Raw genomic sequence first — 25,880 nt, 5'->3', positions numbered from 1 at the left:
AAGTTCCTTGAAAGGACAAATCTCTGCTCTTTCTGTTCTTTTTCACAGAAAGATTGCTAGTCTTCCTGATATTCATTGTTTTGTACAAGCTTTGGTTCGTATAAAACCTGTTATTAAGTCAATTTCTCCTCCTTGGAGTTTGAATTTGGTTCTGGGGGCTCTTCAAGCTCCTCCGTTTGAACCTATGCATTCGCTGGACATTAAATTACTTTCTTGGAAAGTTTTGTTTCTTTTGGCCATCTCTTCTGCTAGAAGAGTTTTTGAATTATCTGCTCTTTCTTGTGAGTCTCCTTTTCTGATTTTTCATCAGGATAAGGCGGTTTTGCGAACTTCTTTTAAATTTTTACCTAAGGTTGTGAATTCTAACAACATTAGTAGAGAAATTGTGGTTCCTTCATTGTGTCCTAATCCTAGGAATTCTAAGGAAAAGTCGTTGCATTCTTTGGATGTAGTTAGAGCTTTGAAATATTATGTTGAAGCTACTAAGGATTTCCGAAAGACTTCTAGTCTATTTGTTATCTTTTCCGGTTCTAGGAAAGGTCAGAAGGTTTCTGCCATTTCTTTGGCATCTTGGTTAAAATCTTTGATTCATCATGCTTATGTCGAGTCGGGTGAAACTCCGCCTCAAAGGATTACAGCTCATTCTACTAGGTCAGTTTCTACTTCCTGGGCGTTTAGGAATGAAGCTTCGGTTGATCAGATTTGCAAAGCAGCCACTTGGTCTTCTTTGCATACTTTTACTAAATTCTACCATTTTGATGTGTTTTTTCTTCTTCTGAAGCAGTTTTTGGTAGAAAAGTACTTCAGACAGCTGTTTCAGTTTGATTCTTTTGCTTATAATTTCAGTTTTTTTCATTATAAGATTTAAACTTTGTTTTGGGTGTGGATTTTTTTCAGCGGAATTGGCTGTCTTTATTTTATCCCTCCCTCTCTAGTGACTCTTGCGTGGAAGATCCACATCTTGGGTAGTCATTATCCCATACGTCACTAGCTCATGGACTCTTGCTAATTACATGAAAGAAAACATAATTTATGTAAGAACTTACCTGATAAATTAATTTCTTTCATATTAGCAAGAGTCCATGAGGCCCACCCTTTTTTGTGGTGGTTATGATTTTTTTGTATAAAGCACAATTATTCCAATTCCTTATTTTTTATGCTTTCGCACTTTTTTCTTATCACCCCACTTCTTGGCTGTATGTTAAACTGATTTGTGGGTGTGGTGAGGGGTGTATTTATAGGCATTTTGAGGTTTGGGAAACTTTGCCCCTCCTGGTAGGAATGTATATCCCATACGTCACTAGCTCATGGACTCTTGCTAATATGAAAGAAATGAATTTATCAGGTAAGTTCTTACATAAATTATGTTATTTACATGTTCTTTGCTTTTTTTGTATGCTATAGGGCCATAAATACAAGTAGCACTTTGCTATTTCCAAACCATTTTTTTTTTTCAAAATTAGCGCTAGTTAAATTAGAACACTAATATCTTTCAGGAATCCCTGAATATCCATTGACATGTATATATTTTTTTTTAGAAGACATCTTTTTGGTATATTTCATGCCACCATTTTGGTATATTTCATGCCACCATTTCACCGCCAAATGCGATCAAATACAAAAAATCGTTCACTTTTTCACAAATTTTTTCACAAACTTTCGATTTCTCACTGAAATTATTTACAAACAGCTTGTGCAATTATGGCATAAATGGTTGTAAATTCTTCTCTGGGATCCCCTTTGTTCTGAAATAGCAGACATATATGACTTTGGCGTTGCTTTTTGGTAATTAGAAGGCCGCTAAATGCCACTGCACACCACACGTGTATTAAGCCCAGCAGTGAAGGGGTTAATTAGGGAGCATGTAGGGAGCTTTTTCGGGTAATTTTAGCTTTAGTGTAGTAGACAACCCCAAGTATTGATCTAGGGCCCATTTTGGTATATTTCATGCCACCATTTCACCGCCAAATGCGATCAAATTAAAAAAAACTTAAAATTTTTCACAATTTAGGTTTCTCACTGAAATCATTTACAAACAGCTTGTGCAATTATGGCACAAATGGTTGTAAATGCTTCTCTGGGATCCCCTTTGTTCAGAAATAGCAGACATATATGGCTTTGGCGTTGCTTTTTGGTAATTAGAAGGCCGCTAAATGCGCTGCGCATCACACGTGTATTATGGCTAGCAGTGAAGGGGTTAATTAGGTAGCTTGTAGGGAGCTTGCAGGGTTAATTTTTTGCTTTAGTGTAGAGATCAAACCTCCCACCTGAAACATCAGACCCCCTGATCCCTCCCAAACAGTTCTATTCCCTCCCCCACCCCACAATTGTCCCCGCCATCTTAAGTACTGGCTGAAACTCTGCCAGTACTAAAATAAAAGGTATATTTGGGGTTTTTTGTGGGTTTTTTTTAGCATATTTACATATGTTCCATGTCATAGGAAAGAAAACAAAATGTATGCTTACCTGATAAATTTCTTTCTTTCCGAACATGGAGAGTCAACGACCCTGCCCTCTCATTTAATTATAATTTGGCAGGTTTTTTTAATAAACCTCAGGCACCTTTTTCACCCTTTTCCTTCGGCTGAATGACTAGGGATTATGGGTAAGGGAAGTTACACTTAACAGCTTTGCTGGGGTGCTCTTTGCCTCCTCCTGCTGGCCAGGAGTTGAATGTCCCACTGGTAATTGGAATAACGCCCATGTCCGGAAAGAAAGAAATTTATCAGGTAAGCATAATTTTTTTGTTTTTGTCTGTTAGGGTAACTTGCATTAGAGCATTATTTATCTGCTTATACTTTACATGATAATTCTTTCCAGATTCTACGCGAAGCAAAAGAGAAAGAGGAGCTGCATGTGAGCAGTAATGTAACTGCAGAGACAGAGAGAAAAGCTCACTACGGCTTATTGTTTGATGAGTACCAGGGTCTGGCGCACCTTGAGGCTTTGGAGCTTCTATCTAAAGAGAACGAGTCAAAGGTTTGTGGTTTTATATGAATAAAAATAACAGACACTGCATTGTTTGTTTGGCTGGCGTTAGTGGAGGGATGATGAGACTAAAAAGACATATAGGCACCTAATCAATTCAAGACTCATTTCCTAACAACACAATTTATCATCCCACCCGAAGGAAGTTTTGAAAATGTTACATTCCAATATTTTTCACATAGAAGAAAATGTTTTTTTTTTATTTTTAAATATTTATTTTCTATATATCTCTGATTTTTTTTTAAATATGTATCTATACCTATATATCTATACAAATATATACAGATATATATATATAATTCCAGGCAGAGTATGGCACTCATGAATCTTTGAGCGGGGGTGCTGCAGCAGGCAAAGCATACAAAACAACCTCACTGGTATTTAAAGGGACCAGTCTACCATAGAATTGTTATTGTTTTAAAAGATAGATAATCCCTTTATTACCCATTCCCCAGTTTTGCATAACCAACACAGTTATATTAATATACTTTTTACCTCTGTGATTACCTTGTATCTAGGAACCTTCTTCCAGCCCCCTGATCACATGACTGTGACTGTTTATTATCTATTGTCTTAAATTTAGCATTGTTTTGTGCTAAATCTTAAATAACCCTCTGTGCCTGAACACAGTGTTATCTATATAGCTCATGTGTACTTTCTGTCTCTTTGTGTTGAAAAGAGATTTAAAAAGCATGTGATAAGAGGCAGCCCTCAAAGGCTTAGAAATTAGCATATGAACCTACCTATGTTTAGTTTAAACTAAGAATACCAAGAGAAAAAAGCAAATTTGATGATAAAAGTAAATTGGAAAGTTGATTAAAATTAAAAGTCCTATCTGAATAATGAAAGTTTAATTTATACTAGACTGTCCCCTTTAAATAAAGGATATCTTTTAATCCCACAAGTGTGACGTTTCGGAGTATTACCTCCATCCGAAGAACATAACAAGAAAGTGAATAACAGCAACCTATCTCTCTCTCTCTATATATATATATATATATATATATACACATGTGTGAATATAAAACCACCTACTAATCATAATCAAATGATTTGAATCAGCTGGAAGCATCAGGCGCATAGCATGAGTCACTAGGGGCGTCGTCCGTAGCCTTAGTAACCAGCCAAACAAATTTAAACTAAACAACGTGGCTAATTAGATAAAAACATTGTTGCTCTTATGCTAACACTATACATCCATAATCAACAACTACAACTTAATATGGGCGGACTGCTGAGGTACTCATAAATACAACGGCAACTTCTATGGCCATAAGCAAAAGTATAATGACTAACGGTAAAATACTATGCAGTCATATATCTATGCGGGAAAATTACATAAGTCTGAAGGGGATATAACTGCTATCAACATAATATGAAGAAAAAGAAAAAAAAAGAGAATAAAAATGAAAAAGAAAAACACATAGTAGAAGCACAGAATAAAGAGCAATAAAAAAAATAAATGAACAATTAAACAAATTAGAATGACATAGTATGACACTTAGACTATTTATTCCCTTGTGTTCCCCAATAAATTGTCTCCCTTTGTCTTTTTCCGATTTTCCCTTATTTTTTCGCTTGTTTATTCCCTATGTTTTCCCCCCCCTGTTTTTACTTACTCTTTCCCCCCTCTACATTCTGCTCTTCAGTCTAAGAGTCGTACTATGTCATTCTCTTTAGTCTAATGTGTCATACTATGCCATTCTCATTTGTTTTATTGCTCATTTTTTATTTTGTATTGCTCTTTATTCTGTGCTTCTACTATGTGTTTTTCTTTATTCTTGATTAGTAGGTGGTTTTATGTTCACACATGTGTATATTATATATATATATATATATATATATATATATATATAGAGGTTGCTGTTATTCACTTTCTTGTTATGTCTGAGGAAGGAGGTAATACTCCGAAACGTCACCACCTTGTGGGATTAAAATCCTTTATTTAAATACCGGTGAGTGCTTCTTTTTGTTTTATTTATATATATATATATATATATATATATACTGCAATACATATATATATATATATATATATATATATATATATATATATATATATATATATATTCTTTTTTATGAAACGATGAGTCCACGGATCATCTTAATTACTAGTGGGATATTCACCTCCTGGTCAGCAGGAGGCTGCAAAGAGCACCAGAGCAAAGTTAAATACCTCCTCCCTTCCCTCCCACCCCAGTCATTCTCTTTGCCTACGTCAGTGATAGGAAGTGGTAAAGTGAGGTGTTAGATTAGATTCTTCAATTAAGAGTTTATTATTTTTAAAGTAGTGCAAGATTGTGCTGCTTTGTACTAGGGTGTAGCCGTTGTCCATATCAGTCTCTTCAGTAGAGCTTTGGTGGCTTTAGAGCAGTGGGAGCTTGTGGGACATAATTCTCACTGCGCCTCCCATGTATTCTTGTTGCCCTATATCCTTTAGTCTGAGGTAAACATTTACTCAGCATGTTATTCTCCTCAGGTCGATCTGAGGGAGAGGACCTCTCAACCCTGGGAGCTGCCTTGCTGTCAGGCAGAAGTATAGGTAAGTGCTACTTTAATTTTCTGGAGCACATTTTTTTCCAGTTCAATGGATATCAGTTTTTTAGTGGTGTTAATCATTATTGTCAGAAGCGATAATCTTAGTTTACATTTTATCTTGGGGAAAATAATTAAAGATTAAGGTCCATATATTAAAAGGTAAGGAGATATTCAGTACTTGCTCAATCCCTTTTTTGATTGATTCCCAGTATTCCTTAGCTTTCGAGCATTGCCACCAGATGTGAAACGGGGTTCCACTGTTTTGGCAGCCCCTCCAGCATGTTGCTGGTGCATTAGGGAAGAGCTGATGTAGAAACGTGCAGGGGTATAGTACCATCTGTTGTAGCGCTGCGGAATCTGTTGGCGCTCTACAAATAACCGATAATAATAATAATAATAATCTACAGAGCAATTTGAGGTTAATTTGTAGTATGGATATCGAAGAGGAAGATTTACTCATGTGTAAAAATATCATACCATGTTTGTTCTGGCAGGGAGCTTTCAATCTCTCTCTCCCATTTACTAACATAAGATGGTAAGGTTTGTAGTTGGACGGTTAGTAGCTGTTTATGTACTAATGAGAGGATACCCCTGTTGAGCAATGGATTGGTGCACAAATTTTCAAAGGGGGTCAAGGGGCGGGTAAAGTGGGCTCTAGATTGGATGTGTAGAGAGGAAATGTGCCAGTTGTGAATATGCCAGCCAATTTTGAAGTATGTGACCGCAGCTGGTGACAAGTTCAGCTTGTGGTTTTTACTTTCCCAGCTGTAAAAAAGGTATAAGCTGGGAGAGAATCTTTTATAGTTACTATACGTGTTTCATTCGTCTTAATATTTAATGGGCAAGTAGCATTTCCCACCTTTGGGGTCAGAGGAGAGTGCACTGTAGAGACGTGTGTATATTTCTTTATAGCTTTGTCCCAGAGTTTGTAGGTCTCTCGTGTTGCTGTTAAGATTGTGCTCGGGAATAACCTCTAATTGGAGGGGAGCCAACATTTCCCACCTAAGTTATTATTGTTGGCTAAATAATTTTCCAACTGAACCCCACTCCTTATTCATCAGGCGTGTCTACACCAATCGTCTACACCAATCTACCACCCTAGTCATAAAGGTCGCTAGTCTATAGTGTTGTATTTTGGGTGCTCCCACGCCTCCTAGTTCTTTTGGTCTATACAATGTGGCTGTTAGCAATGCGCAGGCGCTTATTTGCCCAAATAAAGGTGTTCAGTATTTTTCTGTAGCCTATGTATCATTTGATCAGGAAGGGGAATGGGGGTAGGGTTTGCAGTAGGTATAATATTTTAGGTAGTATGATCGTTTTGACTGCGTTGAGCCTTCCTAACCAGGATAGGAATTTATTATTCCAGCTTCTCAGTAGTGAATTTATATTTATAATGAAGCTCTCATAATTTAATGTTAAAATGTCTTGTGTGTTCGGAGATATATAAATTCCTAGATACTTGACAGATTTTTCCTTGTGCTCTAAATTGAAAACTGTTGTTGTAAGTTTATCTAAGGTTTCCGGTGATAGACTAACATGTAATAATTCAAATTTCGTAATGTTTATGCTAAATTTGAGTATTGCCCGTATGTTTGTAACGCAGATATCAAGGAGGAGAATTGTGGAATCTGGGTTTGTAAGGGTAAGGAATATATCATCCGCATAAAGCGTGACTTTATATTCTGTTGGACTTATTTTATGACCCGTGATGGTGGCATCATTTCTTATATATGAGGCTAGAATTTCATTGACAGGTCAAAAAGTAGCGGTGAAAGGGGGCATCCCTGCCTAGTCCCATTAGTAATTTGAAATGAGTTTGAAATGGAATCATTTTGCTTGACTTTTGCCTGAGGGTTTATTGTAAAGTGCAAATATCTTCATTATTAGCTCTTGGTCAAAGCCAAATTTAGATAAAGTTTGTTTCAGAAAAACCCAATCAAGCCTGTCAAAGGCTTTTTTCCGAGTCCATAGATATGAACGCGGGAAGGAATTTGGTGGTTATGTGCATACTCCATAAGGGTCAGGATTTTAGTGGTATTGTCTCTAGTTTTGCATGTGGGTGTGAAGCCTGCCTTGGTTTATATGAATCAGGGATGGGAGGACTGCGTTAATACGGGTCGCAAATATTTTTGCATATAATTTAATATCTACATTGAGTAGAGAAATCGGGCGGAAATTTGCCGGTGTGGTTGGCTGTTTACCTGGTTTGGGATTACTGATACTTGTGCCTCAAGCATCGAGGGTGGGAATGGGTTTTCTTCTGTAACCTCATTAAAGAGAAGAGTAAGGTGTGGAACGAGAATTGAGGAGAAAGCTTTTGTAGTACTTGGCTGATAGGCCATCTGGGCCTGGGCTTTTCCCATTAGGTAAATTGGTTATAGCGTGTTGAATTTCTTGTGCAGTTATTGGCCTTTTCATAGCTTGTAGTTGCTCTGATGTGATTTTAGGGACTTGGCACTTGTGTTAAGATTGGAAAGATGTTCCTCAGATGGGGGGGTGGGGTTTATATTATAAAGTTCTGCATAGTAATCTTGAAAGGTGCGAAGAATCTCTTTTGTGGTGCAGAGGGGAGTCTTATGGTTTGGGTGATGTATCTCATATATAAATGATTTGAACCTTTTCTTTTTCCAGTGCTCGTGCTAGTAGTTTACCTGCCCTATTGCTCTCATAGTAGAACATACAGTTTGTTTTTTTGTGTAAGGTTTGATATTCTATTTCCAGAAAGTTATCTAAAGCTGTGCGGGCTGTGTGATACTCTTGTGCTACTATAGAGTCATTTGGGTTTTGTTCCAATGCTTGATCTAGTTTAGAAAATGTTTCTGTTAAATCTTTATATTGTTGGCGATAGTGTTGCTGCTTTTGGGCTTTTAATTTTATTAATTCCCCTCGAATTACACATTTATGTGCTTCCCAGATTAAATAATTATCCTCTACTGAGTTGACATTATGTGTAAAGTCTGTGATGAGCGTTGATAGTATGTTTAGAGAGTTTGGGTTGTTCAGAAGAGTTTCATCTAATTTCCAATTAAAAGGCTCTGAATGTACTTCAGGCCATGAATATTTTAACTTTACTGCTGAGTGATCAGACTATGATGTTGGTGAGATCTCACAGCGGTACACAGAAGAAAGGCCTTTTTGGTTAGTAAATATATACTCTAATCTGCTGTAGGACTTGTTAGGGTTTGAAAAAAAAGTATAATCTCTTTTGTCTGTGTGTATAAAGCACCATATATCGTATAGATTGAGATTTTTCAAATTTTTCCATTAAAGTCACAGAGATTTTTTTTGGATACCAAGATTTTAGGTTTAGAGCTGTCTTTGCTGGTTGTAAAGGGACATTTAAATCTCCAGCTAAGTATATAGGGCCCACTGTGAGATCTAAAATTTTCTTGAATATGGTTTTGGAAAAAGGGGCCTGTTTAATGTTTGGGGCATATATGTTCACCCAGCGTTTATAGGTCTGCCATAGAAAAGTCCTGTCAGTCCAAGAATCTGCCGTCCCTATCTTTACTTGTGTGGGGTCAATGTGAATGGTAGGTCTTTTTTAATTAAGATGCTAACTCCTGCCTTTTTGCTAGGTCCTGAACTATGGAAGTGCATGGTATACAATTTTCCCAAAATATTTGGGTTCCTTATTATGTTGGAAATGAGTTTCCTGTAAAAAAAAGGATGTCTGCTTGTCTTTTTTGATAGATCTGATAATGCTTTGGGAGCGTTTTGTGGGTGAATTTAGGCCTTTGGGCGTTTTTGTGTCAGGAGTGTCAATAGGTGATTAGTATTACCTGGGAGTTGCGGCATCTTTACCTATATATTAAAGCACAGTCGGTCTGGATTGCAGCATGGTATCTGGTACAAAATCTGTGAACTGTAACTTTGAGAATACAACTTTTCTGCAAATAAAACATTAACAATGCAAACGGTGCAATCACAAAATGCAAACAAATAACAAACATACAAGTGTGACATGTAACTGTTACTTGAACATAAATACAAATCTCTCCTCCGTAATATAGGCATAATGAGAGTGTTATTTGGGGAATTTAAATTGCAATTACAAGCCCTATTATCATATCTAGTTGGGAATTATCCATTCCGGCTAACTAATATTATGGACTATCAAGTCTTATAGTCTGCAGATATGTGCTACAAACAACATGGGAATTTGTCTTGTATTCAAACCTCATTAATCACAACCTAAAATCTTACCACATTAGGCTATATAGACTCAAGGGGTTGTGGTAGAATAGTTTGGGCTGGAAGCACCTTTTTCTTGGTGGTGTAGGAAGCTGCGGCTTTTCCTTTCTTAGCAGTTACAGTGTGCCAAGCGGGTGTCCTCCCACTTGGTCTCTTGGTAGCAGGTAACGCTGTGTCAGTTGTAGAATCTGTCTCTATGGGATCAATACTCAAAGATGAGCAAAAGTTGGCATGTCCTCCGGAGTTCTACATATTAGTCTGGTGTTGTTTCTGAGGACCCATATTTGTGCCGGAAAGCCCCATCTGTAGGGAATCTTTTTATTCCGTAATGATGTTGTTAGGTGCGCAAATTCTTTCCTTTTTTGTAAAGTTTCAAAGGATAAGTCCTGATAGAATTGAATCACTGTGCTCTTGAATCTAATGGCTGGTTCTTACGGGACTGATTCAAGAGCATTTCTTTCTCTAGGAAGTTTTTATATCTGATGACAATGTCCCTGGGTGGTGCTGTGTCAGGGGGTTTAGGACGGAGTGATCGATGTGCTCTCACCCACTGTATGTCTGTTGTATGTGATGGTTCTTTGATATGCTGGAACAGGGCTTGTAGATATACTGGGAAGTCGCGAGGTAGAACATCCTCAGGTACCCCTCGAATTCTTAAATTCTTTTCGCCTACTGCGGTTCTCCAGGTCTTCTAGTTTTTCCTGGAGGCCATGTATAATTTCCTGTTGTGATGAAACTTGCTCAGTTAAAGTATGTACTTCTTCTTGAGTTGGTCTTGATTGTTCTCTAGCGATTTCATTTGGAATCCTAAAGTGTGAATGTCTTGCACCATGTTGGCTAGATCTTCCCTGATGCATGTGCGTACTATATTCGCTATATCTTGCTTGGATGGCAAATTATTTAGTAGTGATGCCGAAAGTTGCGCTTCAGGAATTTGTGAGTTTGCATTAATACTATGTTGGGAGTCTGAGTTAGGGGATTTTCCTCCTATGTTTGTATCTGCATGCGTGGTTTCAGGAGGGTCTGCAGCATGCAAGAAGGAGGACATAGTAAGTGTTTTAATGGTGGTTGATTTGGCAGGTTTGTCAGATTTGACTGTGCCACCTGGATGCCATTGTAAGCACAGTTAATGTTCAGGGAGATGTGCAATGTCTAAGGCGAATAAGCCTTACTGAAGTTATCAAACCTTCTTTACTGGAAGTGTGGTTAGATGCAGTTAAAGGGTTATAACTTTTGTGAGTTCTGCAGTTTATTTTGCGATATTCTGCTAAGTTATACAGTCATTCAAGTTTGAACTCTGTTCCAGTAATGTTAATAATGATATCAAAGTGATTTGTCCTTTGGCTTGTGGTTTTATAACGCAACTGTAAGGGCTTCTACTCTGAATTATCCCCTCTTTATTATGCTGAGGCTGTGAGTGGTATAAAGTGTGAGGATGAGTTGAGTTAAATGTTTATCTTGCAGGGGGTTGCTATCTTTGCCCGTGGTGCACGTATCTGACAGGGCTAAGTAGTATAAGCGCTCCTTGTTGGTATATAATTTATTAGCTACCACTCTCTGTTTGCAGTTCTTGCTTGCCCGGATTGTGTTTACCGCTGAAGAGGATCATCTGTGAAAGTCTGATGATCTGTTAAGAGTCTGGGTTTCACCCTGCCGGTTGTTGCGTAGCGGTAGTTTGCACTTCACATGCTGTGGCAAACGTTTTCAAATGGTGATCAGGCTTCTCTTCCGGAGTGCAATGTATGCGGCAGTAGCCAAAGAGGTCAGTGCTATAAATGATAATTGGCGTGTTGAAAGTCGCAGCTTCGTGAAAATGAGCCTTGTTATGATCCCCGGAGGTTCATTGATCTTTTCCCATATTTTGCTGCCTGGATGATTAATATAATGCCAGAATTTATTGTAGATTTAGGGCTGATGCCACGGAGCTCCGGTTTTACCCTGCTCTCATGGCAGCTTCCGGCTCCGCCCCAAATTTAAAGATTTTTATTAGCTATTGGTCAATTGTGAACAAGCATGAACCAAGGGGCGTTGCAAGAGGTTACTTGCTCCTTGTGTTTTGAGGCAAAAGTGGAACCACCAATCCTTTCTTGTCCCTTCATGTATGAGAGGACTTTAAAATATAGGGAAAAGATTTTTTCTGAGCCAACCTTTTTCTAAAGCGGGATGTTGTCAGGAGTCTAATGATGAGGTTCAATATATGCCGCAGCTTTCTCCCAAGGCGTCCCAAATCTTACCGCCCCCTCACAAGCAGTGCCCTGCACTTCATCTATGCTCCCGCTGTAGTTACTTTAAGGGACATAGCATCTCTCATGTCTTTCTACAATTTCTGATGCGTTGTCCTGCCTTTCCTATGTTACAGTGAAAGCTAAGAGGAAAATCAGACATTCTGTTAGCGAGGTGTCTGACCGCAATTGTTTGCGATTTCTGAGGTTCCTTCCCAGAAACCTGAAGAGGAGGATACCGCGGTTAGTATCTAGAAGGGGAATTTTCGGAAAGTCTTACCTCCTCTTGCTGATACTGAGGTTATAGCTTTTAGGTTTAAGCTAGAACTCCTCCGTCTATTACTTAGAAAGGTTTTAGCTACTTTGGACGATAGTGACTCCACAGTAGTGGGTTTGTCCCTAAGAAGTCTAGTAAGCTGAACAAATATTTTGAGGTTCCTTCCTCGACAGATGTGTTTCCGGTCCCCGACATGTGCTTCTCGAGATAATTACTAAGGAATCGGGAGAGACCGCGGCATACACCTTTTCTCACATCTCCTATTTTAAGAAGATGTTTCCCCTTTGCAGACTCTATCAAGGAGACTTGGCAGTCAGTACTTATGGTTAAAGCTTTGGTCTGCAGATGTGTCTCTAAGTTTAAGCTTCTAGCTATTCATTACAAGGGGAAAACCTTGTTTGGACCTGGCTTTTCCAGAGATTATCTCTGATATCACGGGAGGTAAGGGTCATCTTCTCCCCCAGGATAAGAGAAACAAACAAAAAGGACACTCAGAGCAATTTTCGTTCCTTTCGTAATTTCAAGGGAAATTTCTTCCTCTAATGCCTCCAAACAGGAACAAACTAAATCTGCATGGAGAGCCAATCAATCTTGAATAAGGAAAAACAATCCAAAAAGCACTGCTGTGAATCAAAGACAGCATGAAGGGCATGCCCCCGATCCGGGATCGGATCTTGTATGGGGCGCAGAATTTTCCCTTCTTCGCTCAAGCTTGGGTTCGAGATGGTCAGGATTCCTGTGCGATATAATCGTGTCCCAGGGTTTAAAGTTAGAGTTCAAAAGTTTTCCTCCCCAGAGGCAGGTTTCTGCTTTCAAGATTTTCTGCAGACCAGACAAAGAGAGAGGCATTCTTACCACTGCGTAAGAGACCTTTCCAACCTGGGAGTGATTGTTTCGGTTCCGTTACAGGAACAGGGTCCTGGGATTTTATTCCAATCTGTTCATGGTTCCCAAAAAGAGGGAACCTTCAGGCCAATTTTAGATCTCAAAAGTCTAAACAAATTTCTCAGAGTACCGTCCTTCAAGATGGAAACTATTCGTTTATTCTCCCTTTGATCCAAGAGGGGTCAATTTATGACAACAGTGGTTTTATAAGAACGCGTACCTGCATGTTCCCATTCACAGGGATCATCACAGCTTACTAAGGTTTGCCTTTCTGGACAAATCACTACCAGTTCGTGGCTATTCCCTTCGGTCTTGCTTACAAGCTACCAGAATTTTCACAAAGGTTCTGGGATCGCTGTTGGCGGGTGCTTCGATTTACAGGGCATTGCGCAGCGCACCCTATTTGGACGACATCCTAGTCCAGCGCGCCATCATTACAACAAGCAAGATCCCACTACGGACATGGTGTTACCCTTCAGCGATCTCACGGGGGAAGTTAAATCTGGAAAAGAGTTCCTTAGTCCCCAAATACATCATTCTGTTTGCTCGGTTTCACCTCAGACCTCTGCAGTTAAGCATGCTCAGGCAATGGAATGGAGATTATGCGTATTTGTCTCCTCGAACACTACTCTGGAGTAGGAGACAAGGGATTCCTTTTCATTTGTGGTTGTCTCTGTATCATCTTTCTCAGGGAACCCTGCCTTTCGCAGACCATCTTGGGTGATTGTGACAACAGACGCCAGCCTTCTATGGTGGGGAGACAGTCTGGGGTTCTCGAAAAGCTCAGGGAGTTTGGACTCAGTCAGAGTGGGTGCTTTCCTATAAACATCCTGGAACTGAGAGTGATCTTCAATGCTCTTCTGGCCTGCCTCAGTAAGCCTCGGTCCAGTTTATCAGGTTCCAGTCGGACAACATAACTTTCACGTGGCTTACATCAATAATCAGGGAGGAACAAGGAGTTCCTTAGCGATGACGGAGGTAACCAAGATAATTCAGTGGGCGGAGGCCCATTCTTGCTACCTGTAGGCGATCCACAATCCCCAGGTGTGGACAACTGGGGAGGTGGACTTCCATCTGGAAGTGTTCTCCAGCCTGATTCTCAAGTGGGGTCAGCTGGAATTAGATCTCATGGCATCTCGACAGAATGCACCAAGCTCCCGAGATACGTGTCGAGGTCCAGGGACCCCCAGGCGGGAACTGATAGATGCTCTGGCCGGTTCCTTGGACCTTCAGTCTAGCATACCTATTTCCTCCGTTTGCGCTTCTTCCTCGGGTCATTGCTCAAATCAAGCAGGAGAGGGCGTCGGTGATCCTCATTGCTCCTGCTTGGCCTCGCAGATTTGGTATGCAGATCTGGTGGACATGTCATCTCTGCCACCTTGGAGACTTCCGTTGAGGAGGACCATCTAATTCAAGGGTCCTTCCTTCTCCCAAATCTAGTTTCTCTGAAGCTGACTGCTTGGAGATTGAACGCTTAATTTTATCCAAGCAGGGGTCTTTTCTGACTCTGTCATAGAGACCATGATTCAGGCTCGTAAGCCTGTAACTAGAAGGATTTACCATATGATTTGGCATAAATATCTCTATTGGTGTGAATCCAAGGGCTACTCATGGAGCAGAGTTTGAATTCCTAGAATTTTTTATTTTCTCCAAGAAGGGTTGGAGAAAGGTTTATCGACAAGTTCCCTAAAGGGTCAAAATCTCAGCATTATCTTTTTTGTTACACAAACATCTGGCGGATGTCCCAGATGCACACTCATTTTGTCAGGCCTTGGTCAGGATCATGGCCTGTGTTCAAACCAGTTACTTCTCCATGGAGTCTTAATTTAGTTCTTAAAGGGGCTCCGTTTGAGCCTATGCATTCCTTAGATATTAAGTTGTTATCTTGGAAAGTTTTATTTCTTGTTGCGATTTCTTCGGCTCGTAGAGTGTCAGAGCTCTCGGCATTACAGTATGAGTCTCCTTACCTTATTTTCCATTCAGATAAGGTAGTTTTACGTACTAAATTAGGATTTCTTCCTAAGGTTGTTTCTGATCGGAACATTAATCAGGAGATTATTGTTACTTCTTTGTGTCCTAATCCTTCTTCTAAGAAAGAACAACTTCTGCACAATTTGGCCGTGGTCCGTGCTTTAAAGTTTTACCTGCAGGCAACTAAGGACCTTTCGTCAGTCTTCCTTCTTTGTTTGTAATTTTCTCAGGAAATGTAAGGGACAGAAAGCTACGGCTACTTCTCTTTCTTTTTGGCTGAAGAGTATCATACGTTTTGCATATGACACTGCTGGACAGCAGGTCCTGAGAGAGTTACGGCTCATTCCACGAGGGCTGTTGCTTCATCTCATGGGCATTCAAAAATGAAGCTTCTGTGGAACAGATTTGCAAGGCTGCAACTTGGTCCTCTCTTCACACTTTTTCAAAGTTCTACAAATTTGACACTTTTGCCTCGGCTGAGGCCGCTTTTGGGAGAAGGTTCTCTTCAAGCAGTGGTGCCTTCCGTTTAGGTTCCCTGTCTTGTCCCTCCCGAATCATCTGTGTACTCTAGCTTGGGTATTGAATCCCATTAGTAATTAAGATAATCCGTGGACTCATCGGGTCATAAAAAAGAAAAGAAAATTTATGCTTTACCTGATAAATGTATTTCTTTTTTGACACGATGAGTCCACGGCCCTGCCCTGTCTTGTAAGACAGGTTGTTGGTTATTATAAAATTCAGACACCTCTGCACCTTGGTTTTTCCTTTTATCCTTAACTTCGGTCGAATAACTGGAGTGGGAGGGAAGGGAGGAGGAGCCCATTTAACAGCTTTGCTGTGGTGCTCTTTGCCGCCTCCTGCTAACCAGGATGTGAATATCCCATTAGTAATTAAGATGATCCGTGGACTCATCGTGTCAAAAAGAAATACATTTATCAGGTAAATCCAATTGCCGTCTAGGCCTGCCTGGGAGATCATGTGCGGTGCGCATGTGCATGGCTCTGTGCAAACAGCAGGGCAGTGGCTATTGGTAGACATTGCATGACATTGGCCGACAAGTCGGAATGAGTCAATTTTATTTTTTTAAGTACAGTACACACTAGTGCAGTGGCCGGGGGCAATGGAAAAAAGTGCTGTCCCCCCCCAAATTTGCCACACTAGGCATGGGCCTTGGCCTAGGCATTAATACACCCTGAAATAGAGAATGTAATTTTAAGACACTTTTAAATTCACTTCTGTTTTCAAATTTGCTTTGTTCTCCTGGTATTTCCTTGTTGAAAAAGAATACACACATATCCTACACTAGTGGGAGCTAGCTGCTGATTGGTGCCTGCACACATTTGTCTCTTGTGATTAGCTCACTAGATGTGTTCAGCTAGCTGCCAGTAGTGCAATGCTGTTCCTACAGCAATGGATACAAGAGAATGAAGAAAATGTGATATAAGTAAATTGGAAAGTTCTATCCAAATCACAAAATACATTTTTTAGGTTCCTGTCCCTTTAAACAATGTAGATTGCTGCTTTTAAATAAGAGGTCACATGTTTGTGTCTGTATTTTGAGGCTGAAATGCTGCATTTTTTCTTCAAGCTACAATAAAATAGGCTGCTGGGGTGAAAAAATAATGATGCATTGATGATAACATATCCTTTGAAGAGAGTTCATGTAAAGTGCAATATTTTTTCTAACGTCCCACTTTTGGGGTTTGCTGTCAGTATTGTCATAGTAATTGTCAAATGGTGGGAAATTAACTATTGAGAAACGAGGGACCTTCTTTAAAAGGTAACTGGTATTGTGGGAATTTCAGGGGGGTTCATATGATTTTCACAGATATTCACAGGAGGAAAATATACACATCCGCCAAAGCTAAAGTAAACCATTTGCAGCTAATTAATTCAGCCACTGATGACAACTGCTTAATGTTTGAATGCAGGTTTATTCATATATTCATTAATATTAATTAAAAGCACTAGATTTCATTCATCTGAAAAGCAAGCCTCTTCCTGTTCAGTATTCTCAATGCTTCTACCCAGGTAAAATCTGTCCTCAGTGCTCTGTCGGGGAGAGGAGCTTGAAACGCTGAAGTTAGAGCTGGAGTCCCTAAAGGAGACCTTCTCCTTAGAAGAGTTTGATGATGAAGATGACGTGGAGAAGGGTACAATTTCTTCCTGATACCATCGTGTGACTGAGAGCTCCTAGAATGTAAAATAGACATAATTAGTTCCGCCGTATTCCCCATGGTGCTCTCTTTTTTTTTTTTGTCAGAATCAGGGGTGCCTTTTATTTCATCATTTTGCCAAAAGGCAAATTTATTAATAGTCTTTGTAAATGCTCATTGTGTTCCAAAGTGCTGCGACTAATGAGATTAACACACTTTTACAAATGTAGGGGAGGTCTTTGCTTGTGATAATTTTCCCTGAGAAATAATAGTTTTTTACATGGCTTCTATATTAAAGAGATATGAAACACAATTTTTTTCTTCCATTAATCAGGACAGAGCATGCATTTTTAAGCAACTTTTTTTATTTACTCCTATTATAATTTTTTCTTTTTTCTCTTGGTATCTTTATTTTTTTTTTAAAAAAGCAGGAATGTAAGCTTAGGTTCGGCCCATTTTTGGTTCAGAACACTGGGTAGCGCTTGCTGATTGGTGGCTACATTTAGAAAAAATTGGGTTTCATATCCTATTATACGTATGAAAACAAATGATCAGTACTATCATATTTTTGTTTGAAAATAGTTCATTAAAAGCTGTTTTTATTAAACAAGCAGACTATGGCCCCTATTTTATCCAAGCCGTCAACCGCAAATATGCTGGAATTCCGCAGCGTAATTGTTGAGAGCCTGATTCCCCTTAGTTATCAAAGCCTACAGACCGGCAAAAGTAGAATTTTGTGACGTAACATACGATCCGCCAGTCTCAGTCGACACACGATCGATGCTTACGTCATTACAGATGTTCCGAATGCAAATTCGGCACTATCTGACTACTTTTGTAGTTATCTAATTTCTACACAGGTCGCTCCCCACTATTCCGGCCCCAGCGTACCTGCTTTTCATAGGAATCAATGGGAGTCTGAAAGCAGTGAAAGCTCATGTTTGCTGCTGCCGATATCCCATTGATTCCTATGGGAGAATAAAGTTTAGTTTACACCTAACACCCTAACATATACCCCGAGTACTAAACACACCTAATTTGCCATCCCCTACACCACCGCCCACCTACATTATACTTATTAACCCCTAATCTGCCACCCAGCCACCGCCGCCACCTACATTATACTTATTAACCCCTAATCTGCCACGCCGCCACCTACATTATACTTATAACTCCTATCCCGCCGCTCCGGAGCCCCACCACAACTAATTAAGGTATTAACCCCTAAACCGCAGTCCACCCACCTCGCCATAAACTAAATTACCCTATTAACCCCTAAACCTAACAAACGCTAACTTTATATCAATATTAACTCATCCCTATCTTATAATAAATTTAAACTTAACTTTAGAATTAAATTAAACTATATTAAACTATTAATTAATCTACCTAAACTATTATAATAAAATTCCATTAAACTATATTAAACTAATTAATCTACACTAACTTTTTAAAATAAAATTATATTAAACTATATTAAATTAATCATTAATCTACCCTAACTGTTATATTAAAACTACATTAAACTACAAATTAAATTAACTATATTATATATTTAGAAACTAACCCTACTCCAAATAATTTAAAATCTACACTAAAAAATTACTAAGTTACAAAAAACTAACAACTTAGTTACAAAAAATAACAAACACTAAGTTTACACAAAAAAATCAACACTAAGTTACAAAAATAAAAATAAATTATCAAAAATTGAATCTAATTACACCTAATCTAAGGGTCCTATGAATATAAAAAAGCCCCCCGCAAATAAAAAAAAACCCTAACCTACAATAAACTACAAAATAAGCCTTTAAAAGGGCCTTTTGCGGGGCATTGCCCCAAAGAAATCAGCTATTTTACCTGTAAATAAAAAATAAAACCAACCACCCACACAACCAACCCCATCAAATAAAACACTAACTAAAAAAACCTAAGCTCCCCATTGCCCTGAAAAGGACATTTGGATGGGCATTGCCCTTAAAAGGGCTTTTAGCTCTGTTGGCGCCCAAACCCTAATCTAAAACTAAAACCCACCCAATAAACCCTTAAAATATCCTAACACTAACCCCTGAAGATCGACTTACAGTTTTGAAGATCGGACATCCATCCTCCAAGAAGCCGGCAGAAGTCATCCACCGAAGCCGGGAGAAGTCTTCATCCAAGCCGCAAAAGTCTTCACCCAGACGGCATCTTCTATCTTCATCCATCCGGCGAGGAGCGGGTCCATCTTCAAGATATCCGGCGCGGAGCATCCTCTTTCTTCCGACGACTCCCGACGAATGAAGGTTCCTTTAAGTGACGTCATCCAAGATGGCGTCCCTTAGATTCCAATTGACTATCCCAATTCTATCAGCCAATCGGAATTAAGGTTGAAAAAATCCTATTGGTTGATGCAATCAGCCAATAGGATTGAACTTCAATCCTATTGGCTGATCCAATCAGCCAATAGGATTGAGCTTGCATTCTATTGACTGTTCCAATCAGCCAATAGAATGCGAGCTCAATCTTATTGGCTGATTGCATCAGCCAATAGGATTAAAGTTCAACCTATTTGGCTGATTGCATCAGCCAATAGGATTTTTTCAACCTTAATTCCGATTGACTGATAGAATTCTATCAGCCAATCGGAATCTAAGGGATGCCATCTTGGATAATGTCACTTAAAGGAACCTTCATTTGTCGGGAGTCGTCGGAAAGAAGAGGATGCTCCGCGCCGGATGTCTTGAAGATGGACCCGCTCCTCGCGGGATGGATGAAGATAGAAGATGTCGTCTGGGTGAAGACTTCTGCGGGCTTGGATGAAGACTTTGGCCGCTTAGATGAAGACTTCTCCAGCTTCGATGAGGACTTCATGCCGGCTTCTTGGAGGATGGATGTCGGATCTTCAAAACTGTAAGTCGATCTTCAGGGGTTAGTGTTAGGATTTTTTAAGGGATTATTGGGGTGGGTTTTATTTTTAGATTAGGGTTTTGGTGCAATAGAGCTAATTGCCCTTTTAAAGGCAATGCCATACAATGCCCTTTTCAGGGCAACGGGTGAGCTTAGGTTTCTTTAGTTAGTGTTTTATTTGGGGGGTTGGTTGTTGTGGGGTGGTTAGTTTTACTGTTGGGGGTTGGTCTGTTGTATTTTTTATTTACAGGTAAAAGTGCTGATTTCTTTGGGGCAATGCCCCGCAAAGGCCCTTTTAAGGGCTATTTGTAGTTTATTGTAGGCTAGGGTTTTTATTTTCATAGGGCCCTTAGATTAGGTGTAATTAGTTTAAATCTTTGATAATTTATTTTTTATTTTGTGTAACTTAGTGTTTATTGTTTTTTTGTAACTTGGTGTTTGTTATTTTTTGTAACTTAGTTGTTAGTTTTTTTTGTAACTTAGTTGTTAGTTTTTTGTAATTTAGTAATTTTTACTAGTAGATTTAAATAATTTGAGTAGGGTTAGGTTTTTAAATATATAATTTAGTTAATTTAATTTGTAGTTTTAAGTATTTTAGTCTAATAGTTATGGTAGATGAATTATTAGTTTAATATAGTTTAATGTATTTTAGTCTAATAGTTATGGTAGATTAATTATTAGTTTAATATGGTTTAATGTAATTTTAGTATAACAGTTAGGGTAGATTAATTATTAGTTTAATATAGTTTAATGTGATTTTAGTATAATAGGGTAGGTTAATTAATATTCCTATAAGATAGGGGGCGCCCTAAGATATACAAGTGTATCAAACCTAATATGGTGTTGAAATAAATATCAGATCTGTTAAACAGAAATCATAAAATCATATATTATAAAATATATCACAATCAGTGCATAGACCAGTTAGTGGTACTCCATATAATTCCAATCATACAAATAAAGAGTCTCTGAGGAGTAAAATGAGGGTAATCATAGACAGCAATCTGTAGAGAACCATGCCAGGATCCCATAGAGTTGATCTACAAAACAGAAAAAAGACAGATGCGCCACATGGCCCAATATTGTTTGTTCAACACAGTGAATATGGTCTAGTTGTGTCAGTACAAACTCACAATTTAGGGAGCACTCCAGTTAGTGCAATAGAAGCAGTCTGGGATCAATCATAGTCACCCAGCAGACCGACCTCTTGGATAGGAAGGATTAATCTGTGGTGGAAATACAAAGAGACACAAAGGTGCCTATATGGCCTAGTACAGTTTGGACCCAAGACGTAGTACTGTGTATAGTTGGTAATATACTCACAATTGGTAAAGCATCTTCAGTGATGCTAATCAGGCAGGATGGGATCAATACAGTCACCCAACAGACTATGACAGGGTTACCACAGGAGGCAATCAGCAGAAGTCCAAAAAGGCCAAAATTGGTCCAAATAATGCACAAGAGCAAGTGTTTTATAAAAAAGTAATATAGTTTTACTATTTAAAAACAAGTAAAAACAAGCGACGCGTTTCTCAGCACACAAGCTGTTTCATCAGGCTTACCTGATGAAACAGCTTGTGTGCTGAGAAATGCGTCGCTTGTTTTTACTTGTTTTAAATAGTAAACTATATTACTTTTTTTATAAAACACTTGCTCTTGTGCATTATTTGGACCAATTTTGGCCTTTTTGGACTTCTGCCTGATTGCCTCCTGTGGGAACCCTGTCATAGTCTGTTGGGGTGACTGTATTGATCCCATCCTGCCTGATTAGCATCACTGAAGAGCTTTACCAATTGTGGAGTATATTACCAACTATACACAGTACTACGTTTTGGGTCCAAACTGTACTAGGCCTATATAGGCACACTTTGTGTCTCTTTGTATTTCCAACACAGATTAATCCTTCCTATCCAAGAGGTCAGTCTGCTGGGTGACTGTGATGATCCCAGACTGCTTCTATTGCACTAATTGGAGTGCTCCCTAAATTGTGAGTTTGTACTGACACAACTAGGACCATATTCACTGTGTTGAACAAACAATATTGGGCCATGTGGCGCATCTGTCTTTTTTCTGATTTTTGTAGGTTAATTATAGTTTAATATAGTTTATTTTAATTCTAAAGGTAAGTTTAAATGTATTTATAAGATAGGGATGAGTTAATATTTAATATAAAGTTAGCGGGTTATTAGGTTTAGGTGTTAATCGGTTAATTTAGTTTATGGCGGTTTAGGGATTAATAACTTTATTTAGTTGCGGCGGGGTCTGTGAGCAGCGGGATAGGGGTTAAAACAGTGTAGTATAGTGTGGGTGTTTAGTGACAGTATACCAATAAAGCTGTGAAAAAGCCGAATAGCAGCAAGATTGATGACTGTTAGTTAACAACAGTCCGCTGCTCATCGCCCTGTACTTGTGTGCGCGGCTTTTTGACAGCTTTTTTGGTAACTTTGGAGAGCGTATTCAGGTCCGCGTCAGCAATGTTAGCGTGTTGTTAGGTTTAGGGTGTTAATCGGTTAATTTAGTTTATGGCGATGTGGGGGGGCTGGCGGTTTTAGGGATTAATAACTTTATTTAGTTGCGGCGGGGTCCGTGAGCAGCGGGATAGGGGTAAAACAGTGTAGTATAGTGTGGGTGTTTAGTGACAGTATACCAATAAAGCTGTGAAAAAGCCGAATAGCAGCAAGATTGATGACTGTTAGTTAACAACAGTCCGCTGCTCATCGCCCTGTACTTGGTGAGCGGCTTTTTGACATCTTTTTTGTTAACTTTGGAGAACGTATTCAGGTTCACGGCAGCATGTTAGGCGGATGTCAGGCGAGCGTATTGGTGCCGTTGATGCAAGTAAGTTGACGGCTTGATAAGTAGGCCTCTATGTGTGTGTAATGCTCAGTGAGTGTCATGACAGGGGCACAGTTATATTAGCCAACGGGGCGAAATATCAAAAAGTAGCTTTATTAGACACCAGAATTTTATTAATGTAATCCATTTTAGAACAAAAATGAGTGATGCTCATTTAAAAGCAATAATGTTTATTAAAAATGAATTGTATAGGAGTTAAATAGCAAGAGAGACAGAAACATTTGTAACCTGCACATCTGTGCCCAAATTTTAATCCAGATGTTTGTATATCTACTAGACTTAAACTCCTTATCATAAACTACTGGTGGAACTGCAGCACTGCATTATTTAAGGTTATTTTACAATTATGTTTTAAATGGGGATAAATTGCAGAGCTCAGCATATCCTGCCAGGTTTGTCGGGTTCGAATAACCAGAGAAAACACTAGTAACAAATAATTTTTTTTTAGTTTATTAATGAGGATGTCCACAAGCAAAAAAACAAGATTTTCTTTTATGTTAATACAAATGTAAATGTATATTCAGTGTTGTAATTGTTTTGCATGATTTTACTAATGCTGTCACTTCATGATTCCTGTTTTTGCACAGGAGAAGAAGAATTTAGCCAGGATGTAATTGCACTCTTTAAAGAATTGCAAATCCCAGTCAGGGCAGAGAAAATAACCAGAGTGAGTATTCATATATATGTGCTTCTGCTGACTATAACCTGTTGGCTGTCAAAGAGGGTTACAACACATTGGGCCAGATCACAAGTTGAGCGCAAAATATTGCTTCCATAAAGCAATATTTGTGCTCAACTGAGTAATACTAGTGCACGCAAATGTGCGCTGGTATATGAGTTAGGTGCAATATTGCACAAAAGCATTGTGTTAACAAGAGCGCGCATCCATAGGTTTCAATGGGAGCCTCATTCTGATGCCGTCATACACGGCACAGAACCTAAACGCAGCGAAGAGTGGATAAGTCGCGCAGTTATGACCTTCGAATTTATATGTATATGAATTTATACATATATATTTATGTTTTAAAATATTATATATGCACATATTAACACATACATATATATGTATATAAGCATATACATATATATTTACAGGGAACATTACAGTTCCCAAAGTTAATATAAGTTTCTGTGCCGTTTTTTTACTCTAACACCCCACACCGCCACTTTTAATGCCTAAAAACTACGTAGTGCCCCTAATGCCCCCAAAATAAAGGGTCTTTTTTAGTTTTTTATGAATATGAGTATTATTTTCTGAGTGCTAATGGCTGGTTAAAGGGACATGGAATTAAACTTACATGGTTATGATAGAGCATGCTATTTTAAGATACTTTTACATTTATGTCTATAATGAAATTGGCTTTGGTCTCTTGGTATCCTTTGTTGAAATTGATACCTAGATAGGCTCAGGAGCAGCAATTCATTACTGGGAGCCAGCTGGTGATTGGAGGCTACACATATGCCTTCTTGTCATTGGCTCAACAGATGTGTTCAGATAGGTCCTAGTAGCGCACAGCCGCTTGACAGATGATTTTAACTGTGTGTTTAACCCCTTTTCAGTTATATGAAAGAAACACATTAGAGCCGTTTAATTTAATTTTGCACTTTTATTTTCCTTTATTTCTGTTTAAATCAGTTGCACAATAAGCAATTCATAGAACCAACAGACAGCTCTTAGTTGCTTTTATCAGGACCTCAACTTCCATAGGTCTCTTTAACACAACATAAACAAAAATATGAAGGGCTAGATTATGAGTGGAGCGGTAAATTACCACTCCCGCTCGCACGCTAACTGCCCTCGACCTTTGCTCTTTATGCACGTCGGGTAGCGTGTGTATTACAATTTGAAGATAAATTGTTTTCGTTTGCGCACTAACCCGACGCACGCAAAGAGCAGAAGTTAAAATATTGTGACTGCTTTAACGTGACTTCAATGGAGAGAGAAAAGTGGAAAAAAGCCCCCTGCTCTAATAACCCCTACCCTGCCACTGTGGCGCCACTTAGCCTGTGCGCTGACTGATGGCTTTTGCTTACAAAAATTTAAAAATGGTTTCTATGATACAAAAATCAGTATAGTATTCCAAGTAAAGTTTAATGTATAGAATGATTTACAGTAGTTTATTATTAAGAAAATATTTGGCTTTGTAATGAAATGGAGATGTACCTATTTTTAAGTTTTTAGAGAAAGGACGGTATCGGTATAGCGGATTAGAGGAAAGCATTAACAACAAAGTGATACAGAGGTGATCACTTTAAAGGGACATTAAACACTAAAACTATGCTAGATAGAATGATACATTAAAAGAAAAGATTAGTCCATGAGTAACATGTAGATGTATTTTTTAAAGTTTCATTAGTTGATTAAAAAGTGACAAAATAAGTGTAAAGTTTTAGTGTCTATAAAACACTGGGAGCTGCCATGTTGTAACTTGTGTTACCTTCTCTACTGTGGCCAATTAGAGACAGTTATACATAGGTCATTAGAGTGTGCAGCCAATAGTTGTGCTGGATTTAACAATGTTCTGCACTTCCATTTCTAACAGGAACTGAAAAGCTCACAATTTCAGAATGGAATTACAAGCAAAGAGGACAAAATAAATAATTATATTGCAGAGCTGTTTTATATATACAATTTATCATTTTATATTACCATCTCAAAGTGTTTAATGTCCCTTTAATGACTAAATTAGAGGGAAAACAAGGTCCCTACAGTGTTAGATAATGTAAGGCGACCAAGAAATAAATGATGACAATTTATATATTCAGATGTTATTACCTACATTAGAAGAAAAGTAATTTTTTCCCCCTAAATTCACTTAATTATCTGGAAACCAGCCCATAACACAGTGAAATGAAAAGATAGATTGCATTAAAGTTTAATTGTTAAAACATTACATAGCCTTT

General features: G+C 38.6%; 1 protein-coding gene across 1 annotated transcript in view; it reads left to right on the top strand.

Annotated features, from left to right (window-relative positions):
• The window catches only part of FAM114A2 (family with sequence similarity 114 member A2), a 92,432-nt gene that overhangs the window by 31,883 nt on the left and 34,669 nt on the right, over positions 1-25,880 (top strand). Inside the window, 4 exon segments of the mRNA XM_053718699.1 lie at positions 2,821-2,979; positions 17,107-17,133; positions 17,135-17,228; positions 23,564-23,643. Coding sequence (XP_053574674.1) covers positions 2,821-2,979; positions 17,107-17,133; positions 17,135-17,228; positions 23,564-23,643 — 360 coding nt within the window.

This window comes from Bombina bombina, chromosome 6 (genome assembly GCF_027579735.1).
Source record: "Bombina bombina isolate aBomBom1 chromosome 6, aBomBom1.pri, whole genome shotgun sequence".
NCBI lineage: Eukaryota > Metazoa > Chordata > Amphibia > Anura > Bombinatoridae > Bombina > Bombina bombina.
The sequence above is the reverse complement of the archived record's forward strand: the minus strand, read 5'-3'. Positions and strand labels throughout refer to the sequence as shown.